General features: G+C 39.4%; 1 protein-coding gene across 1 annotated transcript; it reads right to left on the bottom strand.

Moving 5' to 3' along the window:
- Positions 1 to 12,733: 12,733 nt before the first annotated feature.
- On the bottom strand, positions 12,734 to 18,174 carry dact2 (dishevelled-binding antagonist of beta-catenin 2). The gene is given in 5 exon segments (XM_046862097.1): positions 12,734 to 13,560; positions 13,562 to 15,077; positions 15,288 to 15,584; positions 15,721 to 15,853; positions 17,694 to 18,174. Coding segments are annotated over 5 exon segments (2,565 nt in total). The 5' UTR covers positions 17,976 to 18,174; the 3' UTR covers positions 12,734 to 13,223.
- Positions 18,175 to 19,483: the final 1,309 nt, after the last annotated feature.

Below are 19,483 nucleotides of genomic sequence, written 5' to 3'. Positions count from 1 at the left end.
AAGCTCCATTTCAGGCCAATTGCAGACCTATTTATGGCACTCTAACTGCAATTCGGTTCCCTTTATGACCTCATAGTTAGAGCAAATGTGCTGACATCTAATCGGTGTGATGAAGAAAGGCAGAAGAACGAGGTGTCTGATTGGAGTCGCTGTTTGGGAAAGATAAAAAGGTATCTCCTGCTGAGACACAAGGCCATGTTGTTTGTGCAACCTTAAAGTGCTGAAACGTCAATAAAACCAGGGTTGCTCTAGGAAGTGACTGACTTCAAAGTTTTAAAAGCTTCAGCTAGAAGAGATCGAGAAGCAGTGTATCAGCATCTGTGAGCCCATATGTGTGTGTGGTGCTGGTGGTGGTGGAGGGGTGGGGGTGTTTGTCTAAGCAGAACAGTGTGTACAGAAGTGCAGCCATTTCTAAAGAAGATGGTTTCAGTCATTATTCTGGAATGCATAATTGTGGCATGTGAATTACAGCTTTGAGACTTCAAAATCCACCAATTGGATATCCTGCTCAAACATTTGCAGGTGATCTCCTGGTTAAATTAATCATCAAGCTCCCCCCTCCCATGTTTCCCAGAAACCTTAATCGTCAGCCATTAACATTTGTCCTGGATGGATATCCTGGTATAAATCCCCAGGATATCCTGATTATTCTTCTCAAGCCCAAGGAACATCTCGTGAACTTTCTGCTCCCCAGCAGCTCTGACGGATTGCGGCGTTCTGGTCGTCTGCTCAGCTGTTATCTTGCAACCTTTTCTTGGTTTTTGATGGAGAGGAAGGACCATCTGTTTCTCAACTCAGCCTTTTATCTGAAAAACCTTAGAGCCTCTCTTCAATCTTTTCAGACAGTAGAACTGGTACTTATCTTTTACTTCCAATGAGGGGTGAAGTTTTATTGGGAGCGCTCTATAAACCTTATGTGATGAGGCTGATTATGATGATGAGGCTGATGATTTTGACACATACATAGCTAAACACAGTAGACATTTGCTTTGTAATGCAATAAGGAAGGGAGTAGCTTTTAGGGACTGCGTGCAAATTGTATTTTTAGATTATAGCTCTAAAAAGCTTTTACAAGTCAAGTCTGGAAAACTGTTGATTTTCCCTCCTGTTGTTTTGTCGATATATCCGTTGTTGACATTTTCCTCTTCTTTTTATTCAACCACCAAACCAATGTGTGCTCAGAGATCCCTGAGCTTTTATATCATTTAAACCATATTACTGAGATATTGTTTAATTGTTCATACTTTTCATATTTTTTGTCACATGATGATTTTTAGCGTTACTAAAATCGAACACATTTCTACCAAGAAAGTACGGGTCATATCACTAACTATTATAGGACAGGATCTCGCAGGCAAGCCACAGATTTAAAAGATTATCCTGGGTCCTAATCTTTAATCCTTCGAGATTATCATTGGCATAAGAATTGGGCAGGTTTCTTAAGCCATTTCCTGTGGGGTTCGTAATAGGAATGAAAGCAGCTTGAACATCTGCTGGCTATTTGCTGCTTCCTGTCCAGCTCGAAGAGATTTAGGAAACACTTCCTGAACTTCAGACCTGGCTAGAGCTCAACATACCAGATGTTGACTTTAAGGAAACATATGTTCTTTATGGACATACAGCAAAGTGAATGGGTATGTGTGGGTTTAGCAGAAAAAGCAATTTTACATTGTTAGTGCATCAATTTCCATATCCCAGCTTACAGAGAACATAAGTAGAATATGTAGTTAGGATGTAACGGATTCTAATAATATTAGCAATTAAAAACAATCTATTTCAAATTCCCAGAAAACAGTAATGCACTAGAAAAACCCTCAAAAATGCACAGAAAACTCTGTTAATATTATTAATGTTAATATTGATGTTAATATTGATGCTTCTGATAGAGATGAGGTTTGAGAGTGCATACCAGCTGTTGCACATGTAACAGTTATTGCACTGAAATTGTTGCACATAAATTGCCCAAGATATTAACATTATATAAGTGTGACATAAACATCTATAACTATAATATAATGTAAATATAATGCATGTGCAACTGTAGATGTTGTGAATTAGCACTATTAGGAGGAGTCAACAGAGTCAACGCTTTGTATGAACCAGAGGTATAGCAATAACAAAGCAACACGTTCGGGATATTAACTTCAAGACAGAGAGAACAAAATGGCTGGTAAAATAAAACATTTATAGCTATTCTAACATAAAGGAAAATAGGAACCAATATTTTTATATTCATGAATATAATTATAAATAAATGGATGTGATGTGAATTCATCCAATGTTTTCATGCATGTGATTTCATAGCTGTCTTGTCTTGCTCACATCGCGGTCTACGTGACACGCAAGGCTTCGGTTAATGTGTTTGCGTATGCAAGGGCGACTGTGTGTGAGCTGTCTGCATATTTAGACAAGCCGACCCCAGCATGGAGTGGTTCTGTGGACAATGTGGTGTAAATAAAGGGTGAAAGAGAGGATTAAGCACCAGTAAGCTGTATGTGTACTGAGACGGGTGATGGGCCTTAGGGCTTCAGCCGTGACTGTCCTGCACACATACTTTCAAGAGATCAAGAGTTCACATTGAACCAGATATATCATAAATTTCCTTTTGGGTCTTGTTTTTCTTTTCTTCTTAAATCTAGTAAAGATTACTCAAGGGACCAAGCTCCATTCATATTCATGAATATAGGGGTTTTCCTGTTTCTTTTCATATGTACAGGAGGAAGAGTTGCTTCCCTCCCATTCACAAGCTGTCTAATCCTTATAGAAGCACAGACAGAAAATCTCACTTTAGTGCTCTGTAGTATTGGCCAGTCTCCAGAACTTCTAAAAAAAAGACATGGAACTAGCACAAAAACTAGCCATGCACTGGAAAAGGTAAATGCATTTACCTCCTTTGCATAAGAACAATGCTAAACACATCTGGGCATCTGTGGTATTCACCTTTTTAATCATCATTTGATGCAGCTATCATCCACTCCATAATTTCCCCCTCCTTCCAAAAAAAAAAAAGAATTTCTACAGTTTTAGAGAAAACACATGACAAATGCAATTTATCCAAAAATATGAAAACAACGATCGAGGAAACGTGTCACGTCCACCTGGAGTGGCTCGTCTTAACTCGTTCATTCTCAGATGTACACAACGATGCACCTCATTACACATCACAAAAGGCTGTTGCACAAGAGAAGGCCAACCGCTGACGTGTCGCACAATGTGCTCTCTGCAACAACACAAAAAGTAATAAAAAACAACAGAACAGAACACAAAGCCTTTCACTGAAGTGACAGACACCGGAGGTCTGCAACACCTCCATTAACAATGGCAGTTCATTCTCTAACACAATTGCACACCGAGCTGAGTTAATCAAAGACGAGGCCCTGAAATCTTTCACACCTGTCCTGTAATCCGGTTTTATTGTACTATCTCTGACAGCTGGATAATGGCACATGTTTCCACCCCTTTTCAGACATTTTAAATAAAAACCTAAATGCAGGCTTAAAATAGCCATATTTCATATCAACAAAAACATTTGAGCCCAGTATAACTACACTTTCATCTGAAATGCAATCGCTGAAATGCTTCCGAAAATTTATTTTTGCCTTAAATTCAATATCTCAATGCTTAAAACAGTCAAGGACCTATACATTATGAAAAAGGTGTTATTTATTTTGTGTTTATTTACTCAAACTTGTTCATTCATTCACCCCTGGTTACATCTGAACTTCCTAAAGATCAGTGCATGTGTGTTTGTGTTGTTTTATCAGTGTTGAGGAAGTCCTGTTTTTTTATAGCAGGTCTGTGTCAAAAGCTTTTCTCATCAGGGTGACAAGGACGTTCCTCAGCCTTTACTCTTCCTCTTTCCCCTGCACACTCCACATTTGTCTTTCAGGGCCTTTTGGCTCTCTTAAGATTTTTTAGTTTTGGTTAACAGAAATATATTAACGAATGTCGCCACAATGTCAAAACTCTCGTTCCTAGGCACTCACATCATTTCTGTTCTAATGGGGGAATTTGGTTCCCATTGAGGTATAAAAATGTGCCCCTCGCTCTTCACACATACACAAACACACCTCTTGCATTGTCACAAAACATAAATAAATCATAGAGATAAACAAGCTGTAAGGAAATGCCATGCTGAATGTAACAGAAAGTGTTGGTTTAGGGGACATCCCTGTCTGTGCAATAACTCAGTGATTTGTGACACACCCTAAAAGGTTGCCATTTGGCTGGGTATTACCTCATCTTAAATGGAAACCCTAGAGCTTTCCAGACCTCCCCCGATCCCTCTCTTCTTTTACACCTAAAACCGACTCTGCTTCGATTAGCACAACCGCTGGGTAGCTGCCGTTGACGCTCCTCTCGGAATATATCCTATCTAACGTGAATTTGACTTACAGGAAAGACGTGTTGCGCATGCACTCCCGACCTTTAATTTTGTTGACCTTCGTCCTCCAAGAGCCGTTTAACCTTCAAGCATGATGTAATTATGCATAATGAACGTGCATACCATTTGTGAAAGCCGCTCCTCAGGACCAGAGCTAAGCCATGGGCCTTAGAAATCAATGCTGCATTGTGGGATTGATCCACCATATTGTCTGCATGGACTATTTGCGTACACAATGCAGATAATTGGTTTAGCACCTACAGCGTAATGTCACCATCAGGACGATGCATTTTGAAAGGTTTTATTCCCCTTAAAAGAGATTTGTCAAATAGAAAGGTTGTATGTTTTATAAAATTTCTTATACTTTATGCATTTCATGTTGTGAAAATATGCATGATATAAGTTTCTTCATATTTTTAGAGTTCTTTATTAAACCCCATAGGAAAATTTACATTTTTGCATATCCCAGCTTGTCCAGGAAGCTGGGGTCACAGCACAGGGTCAGCCATGGTAGGGCACCCCTGGAGCAGATAGGGTTGAATTGTTAGCTTAAGGGCCAAACACTGACACCTTTGAAATGCTGGGGCTTTAGTTCTCAACCCTATTGTCAGTAACTCAGAGCCTTAACCACTGGACCACCACTGCCTACATTATAGTTCAAAATATAACAGATATAATCTGTCTTTTTGTTTCACCTGGCTTTAGTTTTTTCCTCTAATTTAAGGTTAATAAGACAAAAATGCTGGTTGTTTTGTTATTGTAAAATAAAATTTTTCCTCGATGGAAAATGTGCAAATTGTGCCGAATGTACTGATACTGGAGACTTCTCTTCTCTTCTCTTCTCTTCTCTTCTCTTCTCTTCTCATCTCATCTGTTCTCCTTCATTTTGGTACATTTATCTTTGCTGTTTTTAACCGTGACTACTTGATATCCACAATTTTATATTATTCTTCTATTATTATTAACAATACCTTTTGTTTAATGGTATGATGTATCAATAAACAGATGTGTACACTTTATTATTTTTTTTAGCTTTCTACTTTCACTCATTTGGGCTTGACACCTGTATGGCTCAGAAAGAAATTTCTGGTTTGTTGTTTGCATGTCGGTGCGTGTACCAGTAGGAGTCCACTGTCAGTTGACATTCCCACATGTCCTCTCAAGCCCATTTCAGTGCATTCACTATTCAACGTATTCACTGCCTAGAGTATCTCAAGTATTAATATGGGTGTTGCAACTGTTTTGTGTTTTTCTGACAACTTGACAGCATTAAAAGGCAGCGCTAAACCTGTATTTAGTAGCTCGTGTGTATGAATGCTCCAAGATATTTTGAAATCAGATTGACATTGTGTGTGGCATGTATTTGCTTATTAGAATGAGTTTTAAAGTCCATTCATGTGCCATTAGTGCAGATCGAGTCTGTCAACGTAGTGATGGGTTGTAATAATTCATGGGAAAATAATCCAGCACATTCCTACTGTATCTTTCTATTCATTAAACCTTGGTGTTCTGTTTTTTTCTATAGAGCTAAATTGCTTGATGGGATTTATTTTAAACCCATATTTTAATCTCAGCACTCAATTAGATCATCTCAAGGAATGATGGAATTGTCAAATTGAATTACTCATGCGAGGAATTCCCTCAAACCCACGCTTTTTGAGAAAATCCCTTAATAATTTTTATGGTTATAGTTAATGTGTCCATTGTTAGATCCGTTTTAGGTTTATTGCCATCAAGAGTGCTTTAACACATTTATATATATATATATATATATATATATATATATATATATATATACATTGCAATTCTGTGCAGTGGAAATGTAAACGTGAATATTAAAATGCCATGCATGGAAAATAAAGTGGTCTGCGATGATACTGTATATTATCGTGCTGTTTAATGTCATTTAAATCAAGTTTATCACTTACACTCTAGCAGCTGGAAGACTTTGTGACTGTTACAAATCACTAGCACTGAAGACTCCTTCCATATACGCTAAATGTCTCCCGAATGCTTGGCCGTTTACAATTTTTCGTATCAACCTTTTTTGGTATCAACATTAGAACAGTATTCAGCAGCACTGTGATTAAACAAGACACATGTGATGGTGAGGTATGTGAGATGATCCAGCAATAGGCAAGGTCAAATCTACTGGCCTCAACCAAGCTTCAAAGAAAAACAGCTGGATCCTTCTTTCCCTCTGTGCCTTATTTTCCCTCTTTCCCCTTCTAGCCCATTTGTTGTTGTTCCTCAGATTTAGCCCATTTCGAATACCCTTTTCTCAACAGGGTCAAGGGTCGGTGTAGCTAGACAGGCTGGGTCACTTCATATGACAATAAAAACAAGCATGTGACTGCGCGGTGCATAAAAAATGTGTTTGAAGTCTTGTGTTTGTTGTTGCTTCTGCTCTAAAGTGGCTGAATTGTTCTTTTTTTTATTGTACCAGACAGATTAGGAGAATTGAAATGGCCAAAATTTCACTTAAAAGGAATTTGACTCATGTCTTTCCCAGCATCTGGTTCTGTGAAATTATGAGGCCTCATTAGTTGTATATAATAAATCGTTCCTGTTTCTCCAGCTAATTATTTTGCCGAAAAAATATTTCCTTCCACCTGCGGCCTGATTTATAATTCTAAAATAAGCATACCGAGGTTTTTATATCATGTGCCTTCCTATGGCTATTATTTAATAATATCATTTTTAGTAATGTTAGCATTTACAATGATCCTTTATGGGTAGAGAGTGGATTTATTGCACTGCCTGTAGCCATGAAGAGAGGATCAGATCATGCAGACCTGTAGATGGTAAGTAAAAGTTGATGAAATTGTAAGACAGTGTGTCACAGACTTCTTAATCCTCTTAAAACCCTGTCTGACGGAGATGAAAAGGGGCCCAGGAGACCATGTGGGCTCCATCTGTGTGCACATGTTTATTGAAAGGGCTGATTCAAGTACAGTACTTAAATCCTCCTGCACTTAGTAAACACACTGTAATTGTGTACATATTAATGATCCCAATCCTACTTATGCTTTTTTCCTCTTCACCTTAGGTAAGCACACACTATCTAGTCAACATCTTAGCGTGATAGTGTACAACAAGTTGTAATCTGTATCTAGTTGCTGGTTCAAGTCCGTTGTATGTTGAACTCTAAGTCACACCTTCCAGAAAGTAATGACTGCAGCTGCATGAATATGAATTTGGGTATTATTGTGATAGTGCATGAAGAGGGTGCTCACTTATAGCACTGATGAACAAAGATGTCTTAGCAATTGCAATGCTGTTTCAGCGTTGTTGAAACATAAATCTCGCACATCTTGCAGGCAAATGCGGTCTACCTGGGAAAAATCACTAGCCTGGGCATGCAGGTTAAACAGATTTTGTGGCTGGGTGGCTATTCAAGAGAAAGAAAAATAAACCTGACTTCTTACTTATATTCACAAAAACCCTGAAGGTTTGCTTTTGTTATTTGGTAGAATCGCAAGCTCTACATAGTGTGCTAACATATTTTACCACCTGCTGTACTACACACTTGATATTGTCTGGGGCTGTGGTCTGAGTGAGAGTAGATTGTTTCTTACAGTATAGACAAATTAGCATGCACAGATGACTAGCCTTTAAAGTTAGCTCATATTGTAACTCGTTACAATCAGAGGTGGCAAAAGTACACACATCCTTTACTTAAGTAGAAGTTACTCATGTTTTAAAATACTCGGGCAAAAGTTGAATTACTGATTAAACTTTTTTACTTAAGTGAAAGTAAAAAAGTTTTGGCTCTGACGTACTAAAGTAAAAAGTAGTTATTACTGCTACCTGTTTTAGCTGTTAACTGGACCTCACATCATAGATAGATAGATAGATAGATAGATAGATAGATAGATAGATAGATAGATAGATAGATAGATAGATAGATGGATAGATGGATGGATGGATGGATGTGATAGCCGTGATAGCCTAGTGGGTTAATGTCAGTATCCCCATGAGGATGAGTTTGGTAAATAAAACTTCTGGACCTTGTCCACTCTAAAAACATTTCAATTCTGTCCTCTCTGTGTTGGATTAATTTCTTGATTTCCTGGTCTTTAATGAAAGATAACTCCAACAAAGAAAAGGCACTTCTGTGGTAGCTCAGTGGGTTAAGGCTTGCGCCTGAACATGGTCCTTAATATAGTCCACGCTGGTGATAAGGTTTCAAAGCCAGTCCTACATGCCTTCTTTCTTACTGCGCTGGCATGAAACAAAGTATGAACCCTCCAAAAAGCACACATGCTTTTCAGCAGTGGTCGCTCAGTGGTTTAAGGCTTGTGCCTCATTTAACATGCTTCCCAGTCTGATCTCTTCCATGGTTCAGTAGGTTAAAGCTGGTGTCTTGCTGATGATGAGGATCAGGGTTTGAATCCTGCTTTCTGCCTGCTAGTTGTGATGTAGGTTATGTTCCTGCTTCCTTAATCTTCCTTAGCTTTATATGCTTGTGTTGATGGTTTAAAGGTAGATAGACCTGCTCTAAACAACCTTCTAAGTCTTCCTTGATGGTTCAGTGGGTTAAATCAGGTTTCTTGCTTTTGGTGGGGTTCAGGGTTCGAATCCTGCTTTCTGTCTGCCAGTCACAATCAGGATTCACTTCCTACATCTTTCTTTAGCGATATATTTTTGTTTTTAATGGGTTGAAAAGAAAGATAGACCTTCTCTAAATAAGCTTCCTAACCTGTCCTCACCAATGGTTCAATGGCTTAAGGTTGGTATCTTGCTAGTGATGAGGATCTTGGTTTGAATCCTGCTTTCTTCCTGTTATTTACAATGTGGGTTCAACTTGTGCTACTTACATCTGTATTCGCTTCCTACATCTTTCTTTACCGTTAGATTCTTGTGTTGATGGTTTGAAAAGAATGATAGACCTGCTCTAATCAAGCTTCCCATCCTGTTTTTTTTCTGATGGCTTAGTGGGTTAAGACTGGTACTTTGCTAATGTTGGTGTTCAGGGTTCAAACCTGGCTTTCTGTCTGCTAGTCATGAGGTAGGTTAAATTCCTGATTCCTTCATCTTCATATTCTTGTTTTGATGGGTTAAAAAGAATGATAGACCTGTTCTAAACAAGCTTCCCAGCTTGTCCTTCCTGATGGTTCAGTGGGTTAATGCTGGTGCCTTGCTAATGGTGTGAATCAGGGTTCAAATCCTGCTTTGTCCCTGCTAGTCACCTTATGGGTTTGCTTCCTATGTCTGTCTTTAGCATTATATTCTTGTGTTGCTGGTTTGTAAGAAAAGATAGACCTGCTCTAAACAATCGTTACAGCTGGTCTTTCCCGATGGTTCAGTGGGTTAAGACTGGTATTTTGCTGTTGGTGGGGTTCAGGGTTCGAATCCTGCTTTCTGTGTTTCTGTCTGATCTGAATTTTTTGCTTTGAAGCCTGAAACAAACGATAAACCCCCTAAAAAAAGATTGTGTGTTGTGGGACTTGATGGCTTTGTGGTAAAAGCCTTGCCTCTGTGCTCAGAGGTTGCTGGTTTGAATCTGGCTTGTCCCCACACTGGGTAAGCTGTGTGGAAAGTAGTGTCTGGTGAGCAATGAGGTAGTTGACTGTAAACAAAGGCTGTGAAGACCTGCTACGTCACAGCCTCAGAAAAAGTGAGGTGATAGGTTTTTGGCAGAATTTTTCCCTATATATGCAAAACTAAGTCGATACTTTTTTGAACGTTTTTGCTTCATAACCCCCTGTTTTCAGCTTCTCAGACACCAGGGGGGCAGATGCCCGGATATTGCCCCCCTGCTTCAGGATACGCCCTCCGAAACCATCCACATCCAACCTTCCACACAGCCATTTCTGACACCTTCCTTACTACAGCCACCAGAACCTTCCACACTCTTAACTTTGAACCCTGGCCGGGGTTTGAACCGGCAACCTCTCAACCCAGAGGTAAAGCTCTTCCAATTGAGCCACAGGATTTCCTGCAAGAAGCTGATTTTTAGAACCTTTTTTGGTTCTTTTAAAAAATTTTTAAACAATTTAAAGGAAAGCTAAGGGGTAGGAATCGAACCAGGTGAGTCAGATAGCAGCGACCACTTCACTGACCATTACACCAACACAGGAGAGGCAAACAAGCCTTTGCCTATTGGACTCTTGGCTTTTCTATAGATAGGGGACCAGTGGTTTCCCTTAGATCATGATGGTAGAGGGTCAAAACTTCTCCTTCCTGTACATTCTCTCAGTAAATCGAAGTCTATGAGAAGTGACTCAGGTACAAGAACCACATCTCCAACACCTGCACCACTGATATACCATGATTTACCAGCAACCAATTTTAATGATCTTTCATTGTTCTGTTTTTAAAAACTTCTTATAATGTTCAATATGAAACTAGAGGTAAGAATCGAACCAGGGAAGTCTTTCATCATAGATCACTAATGGCATTAATTAATGACATGTAAATAAACAGGAAAGACAGAGACAAAGACAAAGAGACACAGACACAGCTTTAGAAAGAGTGAGAAACAAATAGAGAGACAGCAAGAGAGAGACATATACAGTGAGACATAGACATTTACTAAAAGAGACACAGAGACAATTAGATAGAGAAAATAGAGAGACAAAGATAGCGAGATATAGCCACTTCCTGTTGGAAGTGTTTACCCCGAGCGACTCTTAATGATCTCCTTTACTAAATGAGCAGTAGTGAGTTAAGGGCTTGCTCAGGTGCCCAAAACTGGCAGCTTGGAGGTGTTAAACATGTATCATATGTACAGCATGTGATATATATGTAAGCATATGTACAGTGATTAAATATAAAGGCTATATCAGTGCAGAGTCGTGTGGACATCATTTAGAGCCTTTGCAATGTTTCCACACGGACAGTTAATGAGGTGACACCGGAGAAAATGCATCTCTTCAAGTCAAGCCAGGAAGCTTATATATATAAAATTATAGACATTTTACAGATTTAAATGATGTATTGTTTTTATCTGTACGATCAATATTTGGTGTTTGATTTGAGACTCAGAAATAAAACCAAAGTTTACTGATTAAAAATATTTTTATCTGGAGTTAATTTCTTTATTTTATAGCTAAGTAAAGAAAGAAAAAAATTTATGCCGTTTAAAATAACTGTAATTTTGACAGCCAAATATATTATATATATATATATATATATATATATATATATATATATATATATATATATATATATATATATTAATACAAAACTAATTAAAAATGTTGTTACCTAATGAATGTGTCCAGGCTGAAGATCCACATATAGAACACAAGCAGAGAAAAGATGATGATGATCAGGAATGTGTCTGTTCTCAGTCATGTTTACATCACTGACTCCCTCTGTCTCATCCACATTAACCCCAAACTTCTTACTGCCTTCTGTGGTGAGTGAGAGTCAGGACTTTATACACCAGTGGATTGAACACACAATGACAGGAAATTGGTTGTTCGGCTGAAATCGGCGCGCAGTGAAAATAAAAAAATAATATTTCACCAAATCAATGGATTAAAACTAAAGTAACAAGTCTGTTTTGAAAATGTAAGAAGTAAAAAGTACAAATATTTGTGTAAAAATGTAATGAGAAAAAATAAAAAGTTGATACCAAAAAAAAAATCTACTTAAGTACAGTAACGAAGTATTGGTACTTCGTTACTTCCCACCTCTGGTTACAATATACAATTTGAGTCTGACCAGTCTCTACAGTCTCTACTGGTCAGATTCAAATCTATCTTGTAGCTGAAATGTTTGCCAGTGAATGGTGACTTACTGTTGATATTTGACAACATAAATTATGTAATTTTTAAGAAAATTGTAGCCTCAGATATAAATGTATAAGTCCTTCTGGATAGGGGCATCTGCTGAATGCCATAAATCTAAGAGCGGTTGTGTGTTCTTTTCCTTTAGCCTAAATTAACACCAGTAGCACACTAGCTGGGTTTATGTTACATAGCATTCGATAGCAGTGTACTAAACTGGGTAGTTCATTAGAGCTTCCACTTGCTCGGTGTGCTAGCTAGTGAATCAATATGTCCACCCTGCAAATAATCTTCTGTCATTTTGCCAAGGTAAATTTTTAAGATGTACTTTGGAATAGATGCACCTTGTTTCTTACACAGGTGCTTCATTAGCCTTCTCATATACTACAGATAAAGATCATTAGGGGCACGTCCTATTTAGGTTAATTGGTTGCTTTTGTCATAGGGTGAAAATTTAGGTCAATGTAAAAAAAGTGTGAACATTTTTATAACTACTTGCATTTACTATGTAAAGGTACAAAAAGCAATGGATGAAAGTATAGAAATAGTGTTTCTTAATACCTTAGTCGAGATATCCCTCTAAATGAACAAGAAGGCCTATAGTCAAGAATCGTTTGAACATTAAATAGTGTTTATTTGCAAGAAGATTAAGATGCATAGCAAAAATCAAATGTGAAAAATAATTACACATAATGGCTTTCGAGAAACAGAATACAAGGCATTTTCTTTCTAGGTTACCTTTTTTTTGGTTTTTGAATATGTAAAAACAAGCGTATTCTTCAACAGCATATTTACAATATACAGACTGTAATAAGTTTAACAAGAAAATGTGTTTGGTGCTTCATTTTTCTGTCTTCAGTGGGCAATAAGAGTAGTTTTGGTGCATGGGTAAAATCTGAGGAGTGGTTATATCAGGTCAGGCATAAGCAACATTTCCACACTGACTAAATAAAAGGTAAATGGGAATTTGTCTTAATAATGGAGTGCCTTGCATAAAAATAGATTTTATCAGTCCTAAAATCTGGCACAGACGATATACATTATACAAGAAAATAGTGAAAAGACTGTAAACCTTTGACAAGTGGACGAAATATAAAAGACTATACCAGAGTCATGACTTTAAGTGAGGCTGGTTGAAAGCGGCGAATCTTCTTCTTCAGTGCTCTGGATGCTTTTATGCGACATGAAGCTGGTTCAGTGCGAAGGTGCTGTTGGGTGGAGAGCCCGTTGGCTGTGGGCCCAACAGTAGCCTCAGCCCACACTAGACCTCCTTCATCCTCATCTTCCTCATACAGGTAATCTTCATCCATTGACAGGCTGCTGTCTGAGTCAGAACCGGTTTGAGATTCCTGGCTGGATTCGCTGTCTCCGAAGCGGTTGGTGGTATAGTCACTCAGCTCTCCCTCGCTGCTCTCGACGATAGTTGAGTGGAAGAGAGGCACACTCGGCCGAGTATTCTGATTCACACCTTGGTGGGTAGCGAGTGCATAAAGGTGCAGGGGGATATTTCAAATTCATATTGCTAAAGTAAGACGAAGAGGACAACGAGGGTTGGAGTGGATGAGAAAGACCACTACACTGACCCGAGCGAGGCCTCATGCTCAAACTTCGCGGCATTCCGGGCTTCGGTGAGACTCTGTGAAATGGCACCTCCCTGGACCTCTGGTAGTGAGTTGGGGGAGCAAGTGGTAGCTGTATCTCTGAAGCATGTGGCAATTTTTGAGAGCTCTGCTTCTTTCTGGAATGGTTCTCGAAATCTGGTGACTGAACCTTAGGGAGTTTGTTGGATTTAGAGGGATGTTTCTGCTGCCGATATGACTGGAGGTGAGTGACACATGAATTTCCAGGCCCCAAAAGACTGGACTCTGAACAAGAACGTAGTCTGGGCTCCATAAGGGGAGCTTCGATGCACTCCCTCTCTGCAATGTATTGCTTTGGATTTCTGTCTCCACGTGTTTTAGTGCTATATCCTTTATCCTTTTCATGATCTCGAGATGAGGGCTTCAGGTGGTGCTTCTTGCCTGTTGGTTTCTCAAGACCCCTTTTCCGCAGTTTCATGGCCTTTGTCTTCTTGTCTGCCTGACGCACTTTCACTCTCTGAGACCCTGCTGGAACAAATTGGGCACAAACAAATTCAGATCTCACGGTATGAGTACAACCTCCATTTTTGAGTTTATTCTCCTCATTAGGGAAGGTAAAGCTAGGTCTCCTCTCATGAGCCTTTGATGCTGTTGCTGCATCCTCAAAGCCATTCCCCTGTTCAAACTGATCCCTAGGCTCATTTTCATTGACTTTGTCTTGACACATCAGTGCAGTTGGTTTTTGATTTCTTGTACTTGCTGAATGCTGTATAAGACACATTTGCCTGTATTCTTCTGCACTAATGGTATTTAGGGACAATTGCTGTTTGTCAGCAGGTCTTGGTGGTGAATTCTTTCCAACCTTCACTAGAATTCTGGGGGACTCTACTTTCCGTTCAAGTGATCCCTGCACTTTGTCATTATTCACTTGCTTCATTCGGAATTCGAGAAGCCCATGATCCTGAACAATGTTACTCGTACTCAAGCCTTTTTCCACACCCAACTCACTCTGGAGGCTCATCTTACTTGAGCTGCGCTGAAGCAGTTTGACAATATAACCTTCAGATTTGGGTCCATTTGGCTCTTGCTTGGGAAGTGAGTCCTTAGAAAGTCCGATGTTGGTGTGTTTCTCAGAAGCATCTGTGGCCAAATGCCCGCCCTTATCTCCACTAAGAGAGAAGATGGGGCTTTGCAGGGCTACGGCATGCAGGGGGCTTGGGTAGCAGTACACTTCAGTACCACTGCGGGATACAAGGTTGCACTGAAATTTGAGATCCATGGTGTGGTCGTAGAACTTGCTGGATAGGGTGGAGTTTTTCATGTCGACAGTTTTATAATAGCCAAAACCAGGGTGGATCACTGTATCAAGATCACCTGTAAAAAAAAAAAAGATAAAAAAAAACAAACAAAAAAATGTCTTAATTACAATATATAAAAAACAGCCAAGAAAAACCAAAAGCAATCTAGCAAACTAATAATTCTAGTTTATATTTCTGATGAAACCTTTAAGAAATTTTCCATCTTAGAAAAGTGCCCAAAAAAGAAAAATTTTATAAATCTGTAATGATTAATGTTTCTGCCCACCTGTTGAGACCGGTCTTTTTCTTGCTCTCTCTGAGCTGATTGAACCTGTGCGTATTCCGCTACTACCCAGACGTACACCCAGGCCTCGCGGGATGTCTGGCTGAGCCGTAGTCTCGTCCGCAGAGCGTCTACGGCACACGTCAGTCTGCAATTGGGCATTATGGCTGTGGGCAGCCAAGAAGCCTGAGGACAGTGGAAGGAGGCTCGCTTGAGATGAAGTTGAAAGGCATTCACTGTAGACAGATGTGCAGGAGTTCGAAAGAGAGCCCAAACCACCATCACTGAGATCGAAGAATCCTAAATGAAGAAATGTCCGTTATTAGATATGCTGGATAAATGATTTCCTCACGTTTTACTAGTTAGGTGTTGCAATAACTATTTGAACCCATTAATTTGAGAGGTCATGAACCAGCTTTTTTAGTCGTCTGCTCACCTGAACTGGGACGACTGTCACTCTCCAGGTGTTCAGCAGAAGTTTTACATGCATCCAGTTTAAGCTCACTGATCTGCTGGTCCAGCTGCTGCAAGTGTGTTTTCAGTCCAACGTCTTGCCTGCGCAACCGGGTCTACAAGCAAAGTGTATGCTAGTCAGCATATTGACAAATTTGTACTCAAATTCATGTTCAGTAAACACTTTATCATTTTAGACTGTGTCATGCTTATCCAAGAGTCAAGAGTCAAGAGTCTACCCAGCTGGAACACAGAGTTGGGTGCAAAATAAATTTTGAATGGGATGGAAATTCACCACACACACATATTTACCCCTACCAGCATGCTTTTGAAAGGTACGGGGAAACTAGCGATCTCAGGCAAAACCCAGGACACACAAGGACATCAAAAAACTGTGCAAGCAGTACCGCAAATTTAGGATTCAATGTTCATGGAAACATTGTGGCTCCAAAATGATTTTGCAAACACACTCATTTTTATTAATGCATTTAGTTCATATATTAGTTTTATAGGCAAAATTTAATTACACATGCTTTCTATGGAGTCATTAGAAGATACTTTTTTTAATCCCCAAGCGGAAATTTGCCATATACATATACAGAGACCAAAGTTAGCCAGGTCTGCGTAAGACAGTAATGTTCAATCATGCATGTGACTATACAAAGTCCTGTACATTTAACTGCTCTGTTGACTATGGAAGGAGAAGTAAAGAGAAAACAATGGAGGCTGATTCATAAAGATCTTTAATGAATGACACAGACCTCCTGCGGTTATAAGACATTTGGGGGTAAGAAAGGAGGGGGTAAAAGGAAGAATGAAGGACTGTAGTTGACCATTAACCATGCAAGGACAAGTAATAGCCTGGGGGTGTGATGCTGAAGGTTCAATCAACTCTCCTGTGGAGAAACACAGCCCATTGTGTACATTTAAACACAAAGCCATACAAGACTGAGACAAGGACTGAACCACATAACTGTACGCCAAATACTGACTCAAGAAATTCTTTACCCGTCTGAATAGGCATGAGGCTTTAAAAAAATAATGAAACACTACTACTTTTTAACAAATTTAAGCAACACATTGTGATGTTTTTGCACCACTATGCCATTTAGATATAAATTGTGAAAAATCTGTTGAATACAATACTACTTTCATTGTCTATCAAGAACTGCCTGTTTGTCAACCCACCACATGCATGACCAACCATCTTTCTGTTTTTTTTTTCCACTTGACTGTTTTTTCCATGTGGTTCAGTCCCTTTAATTGGGGCCACTGTTGCGTTTAAAAAAAGTTCAACGTTCACTGAGCAGAACCACATCCTCTAGAGGAATTCCACCTTGGGGAGCTACTGTTCTTCTCCCAGTCATGAGTTCACCTAAAGTGCAAACGGTTCTCCAGAGACGAGCTCCTCTACTCAGTCTCTATTTTTATCTCTCTCTTATATGGTTATGTGCATGTTCGATGGGGATTATATATTTTGCTTCCCACTGGCCCATACACGCACCTGGCTAGGTGTGTGAGGAGCTGGATCTGATAATCCGCAGTAAGATTACAGCACAGGGGTCAAACCCGTGTCACCGAACTGAGGTCATTTGGTCCTCTGTGGCTGTTCTAATTAAAGTGGGTTAATGATCAGAGGCGGAAACAACACCCCTCCACCCATCCACCCCCCACCTGCCCGGCCAACCCCTCACCCTCAAGCCCCGTCCCTTGGAATGAACCTTGATTTATGACCACCCCCAGCTGAGCAGGCACACCAACAAGCACTCAGGATCAGGGTCTATAAATAAGATTTGTACAATATAGGCTATTTCTATTCTGAAACTTTAGTTAGTATAAATATGTCATGCATAAATTTGGTTATCAGTCTATACTAATGAACTTTATACATTTCTCCAAATACTATTTATGTTCCATTTAAAAAAAAAATGTGTGTATGCATTTATTTATTGTTACCAGTTGTTGTTTGAGGGCTATGAGCGTTGTCTCCAGTCGCTCCTGCTCCTCGGCTCTGTTCGTGTCCTCGTCACGTTCGTGTGGACACTCATCACTGCGCGCGTGCTCGCTCTCCGTGTCCATACGGAGCGCGCGCTGCACCAAGTCGCCCTGCTTCTCCCGCAGATGCTGCAGCTCCTGCAGCCCCGCAAACGCCGCCCGCAGCCTCTCCGCCACCCTGCCGCGGTCCCCGGCCGCCGACACCAGCGCATTTCCAGACATTTCCGACTTTCTGCTTAACATTGCTTCTTGTTTTTTCTTGTCCTCCACCCAGAGGTCGTTAAGGCATATCCGGAGGGGAGATAACCTGATGCTCCTTGCGCGTGAAACTGCCACAGGTCCAAGCGCTCTAGTCTGTACTGCAGGTCAGGGCAGGGGACTGGATACAACGTGTGCCTCGAAACCACGCCCACGACAAGGGGCGTGGCCTTTTATTTTTTTTTACCTCTATATGGCTAAACATCTGCATTACAAATAAATATGTATATATACGTAACATCATCAAGACAACATTTTTCATCTTTTTCTTCTTCTTCTTAATAATGATAATAATAATGATAATTGTTATCATCATAATAATAATAATTATAATAATAATGATGATAATTGTTATCATTGTTATAATAATAATAATAACAACAATAATAATAATTATTGTTATTATTATTGTTGTTATTATTATTATGTTTCATGTATTATTATAATCCACATTAATTTATAATTTTTTTTTTTTTAAAAAACGTTCCATTACATCCATTCTATAGCCAAAAATGCACATCCCTCTCTTTGCATACAAGGTTTTTCCTGAAATCATTGCCACAAAATTGGAAACACAAGCCAAAACTGACCCAAATCTGTATGTAGATATGTCCTTAAAGCTGCTTTCTGACAATAATGATTGTTAAAAGTGCTGTATATGTTGAAGATCCATATTACTGTTGATTTAAGGGTGTACTTACTTGAGATCAATGTATGTTGCATGCATAAAGCGGTTCCCAAATCCTCAAAGTTAGACTGATGTAGAACTCTTTGTATTAGTCCTAAAAATTGCAATTGCACTCGTTTAATAAAGTATTAACTAAAGTATCAGTTTGCAGCTGTTGCATTGTTAACGTGTATTCGGTTTTCACTCAAGGCCTTTAAATTGTACTGAATCTCCAATTATTTAATGACCAAAAGGAAGTATAGGACATGGAACAAAACCTCTATATTCAGCATGTCAGCTTTAATGTTTTCCCCAGCAAACAGAATCCTCTTAAATGTTTTTGAGTGCTGTAAAAGCATTACCCTTTACTGATACTCAGTCCAAACCTGATCCAGGATCACAGCCCCTGTGCACAAAGTGAGGTTTATACATAAAAATCATGATGGAAGAGTGTCAAGTGTCCTGCACAGAGGCATGAACTTAGTCCATCAAACACCTCACTAATGCTCCCGGAGCTGAATAAAGAAACAGCCATGCATCAAAATCTAAAAGCTTTCTCAGAGAGGTGAACCTTCCTTTAACAGGACAGAGGAGAACTACAGCTGGTGTTCAACAAGCACATGGATGTAATTTCCAAGAATAATTTGCAGAATCTGTAACACTTTATTTCTGATTAAACATCTGGTCTTTGTTCCAAATACACTATCAGCAGTGTGTGGAAGGGGAGATGTCTTCAACTCACTCCCCCAATACTGACAAGTAACAGTGGTTCAGTGCGTCATCTACCGGTAACAAATATTACATGCAGGTAATAACAATGCAAAAT

Source organism: Silurus meridionalis, chromosome 2 (assembly GCF_014805685.1).
Source record: "Silurus meridionalis isolate SWU-2019-XX chromosome 2, ASM1480568v1, whole genome shotgun sequence".
NCBI lineage: Eukaryota > Metazoa > Chordata > Actinopteri > Siluriformes > Siluridae > Silurus > Silurus meridionalis.
The sequence above is the reverse complement of the archived record's forward strand: the minus strand, read 5'-3'. Positions and strand labels throughout refer to the sequence as shown.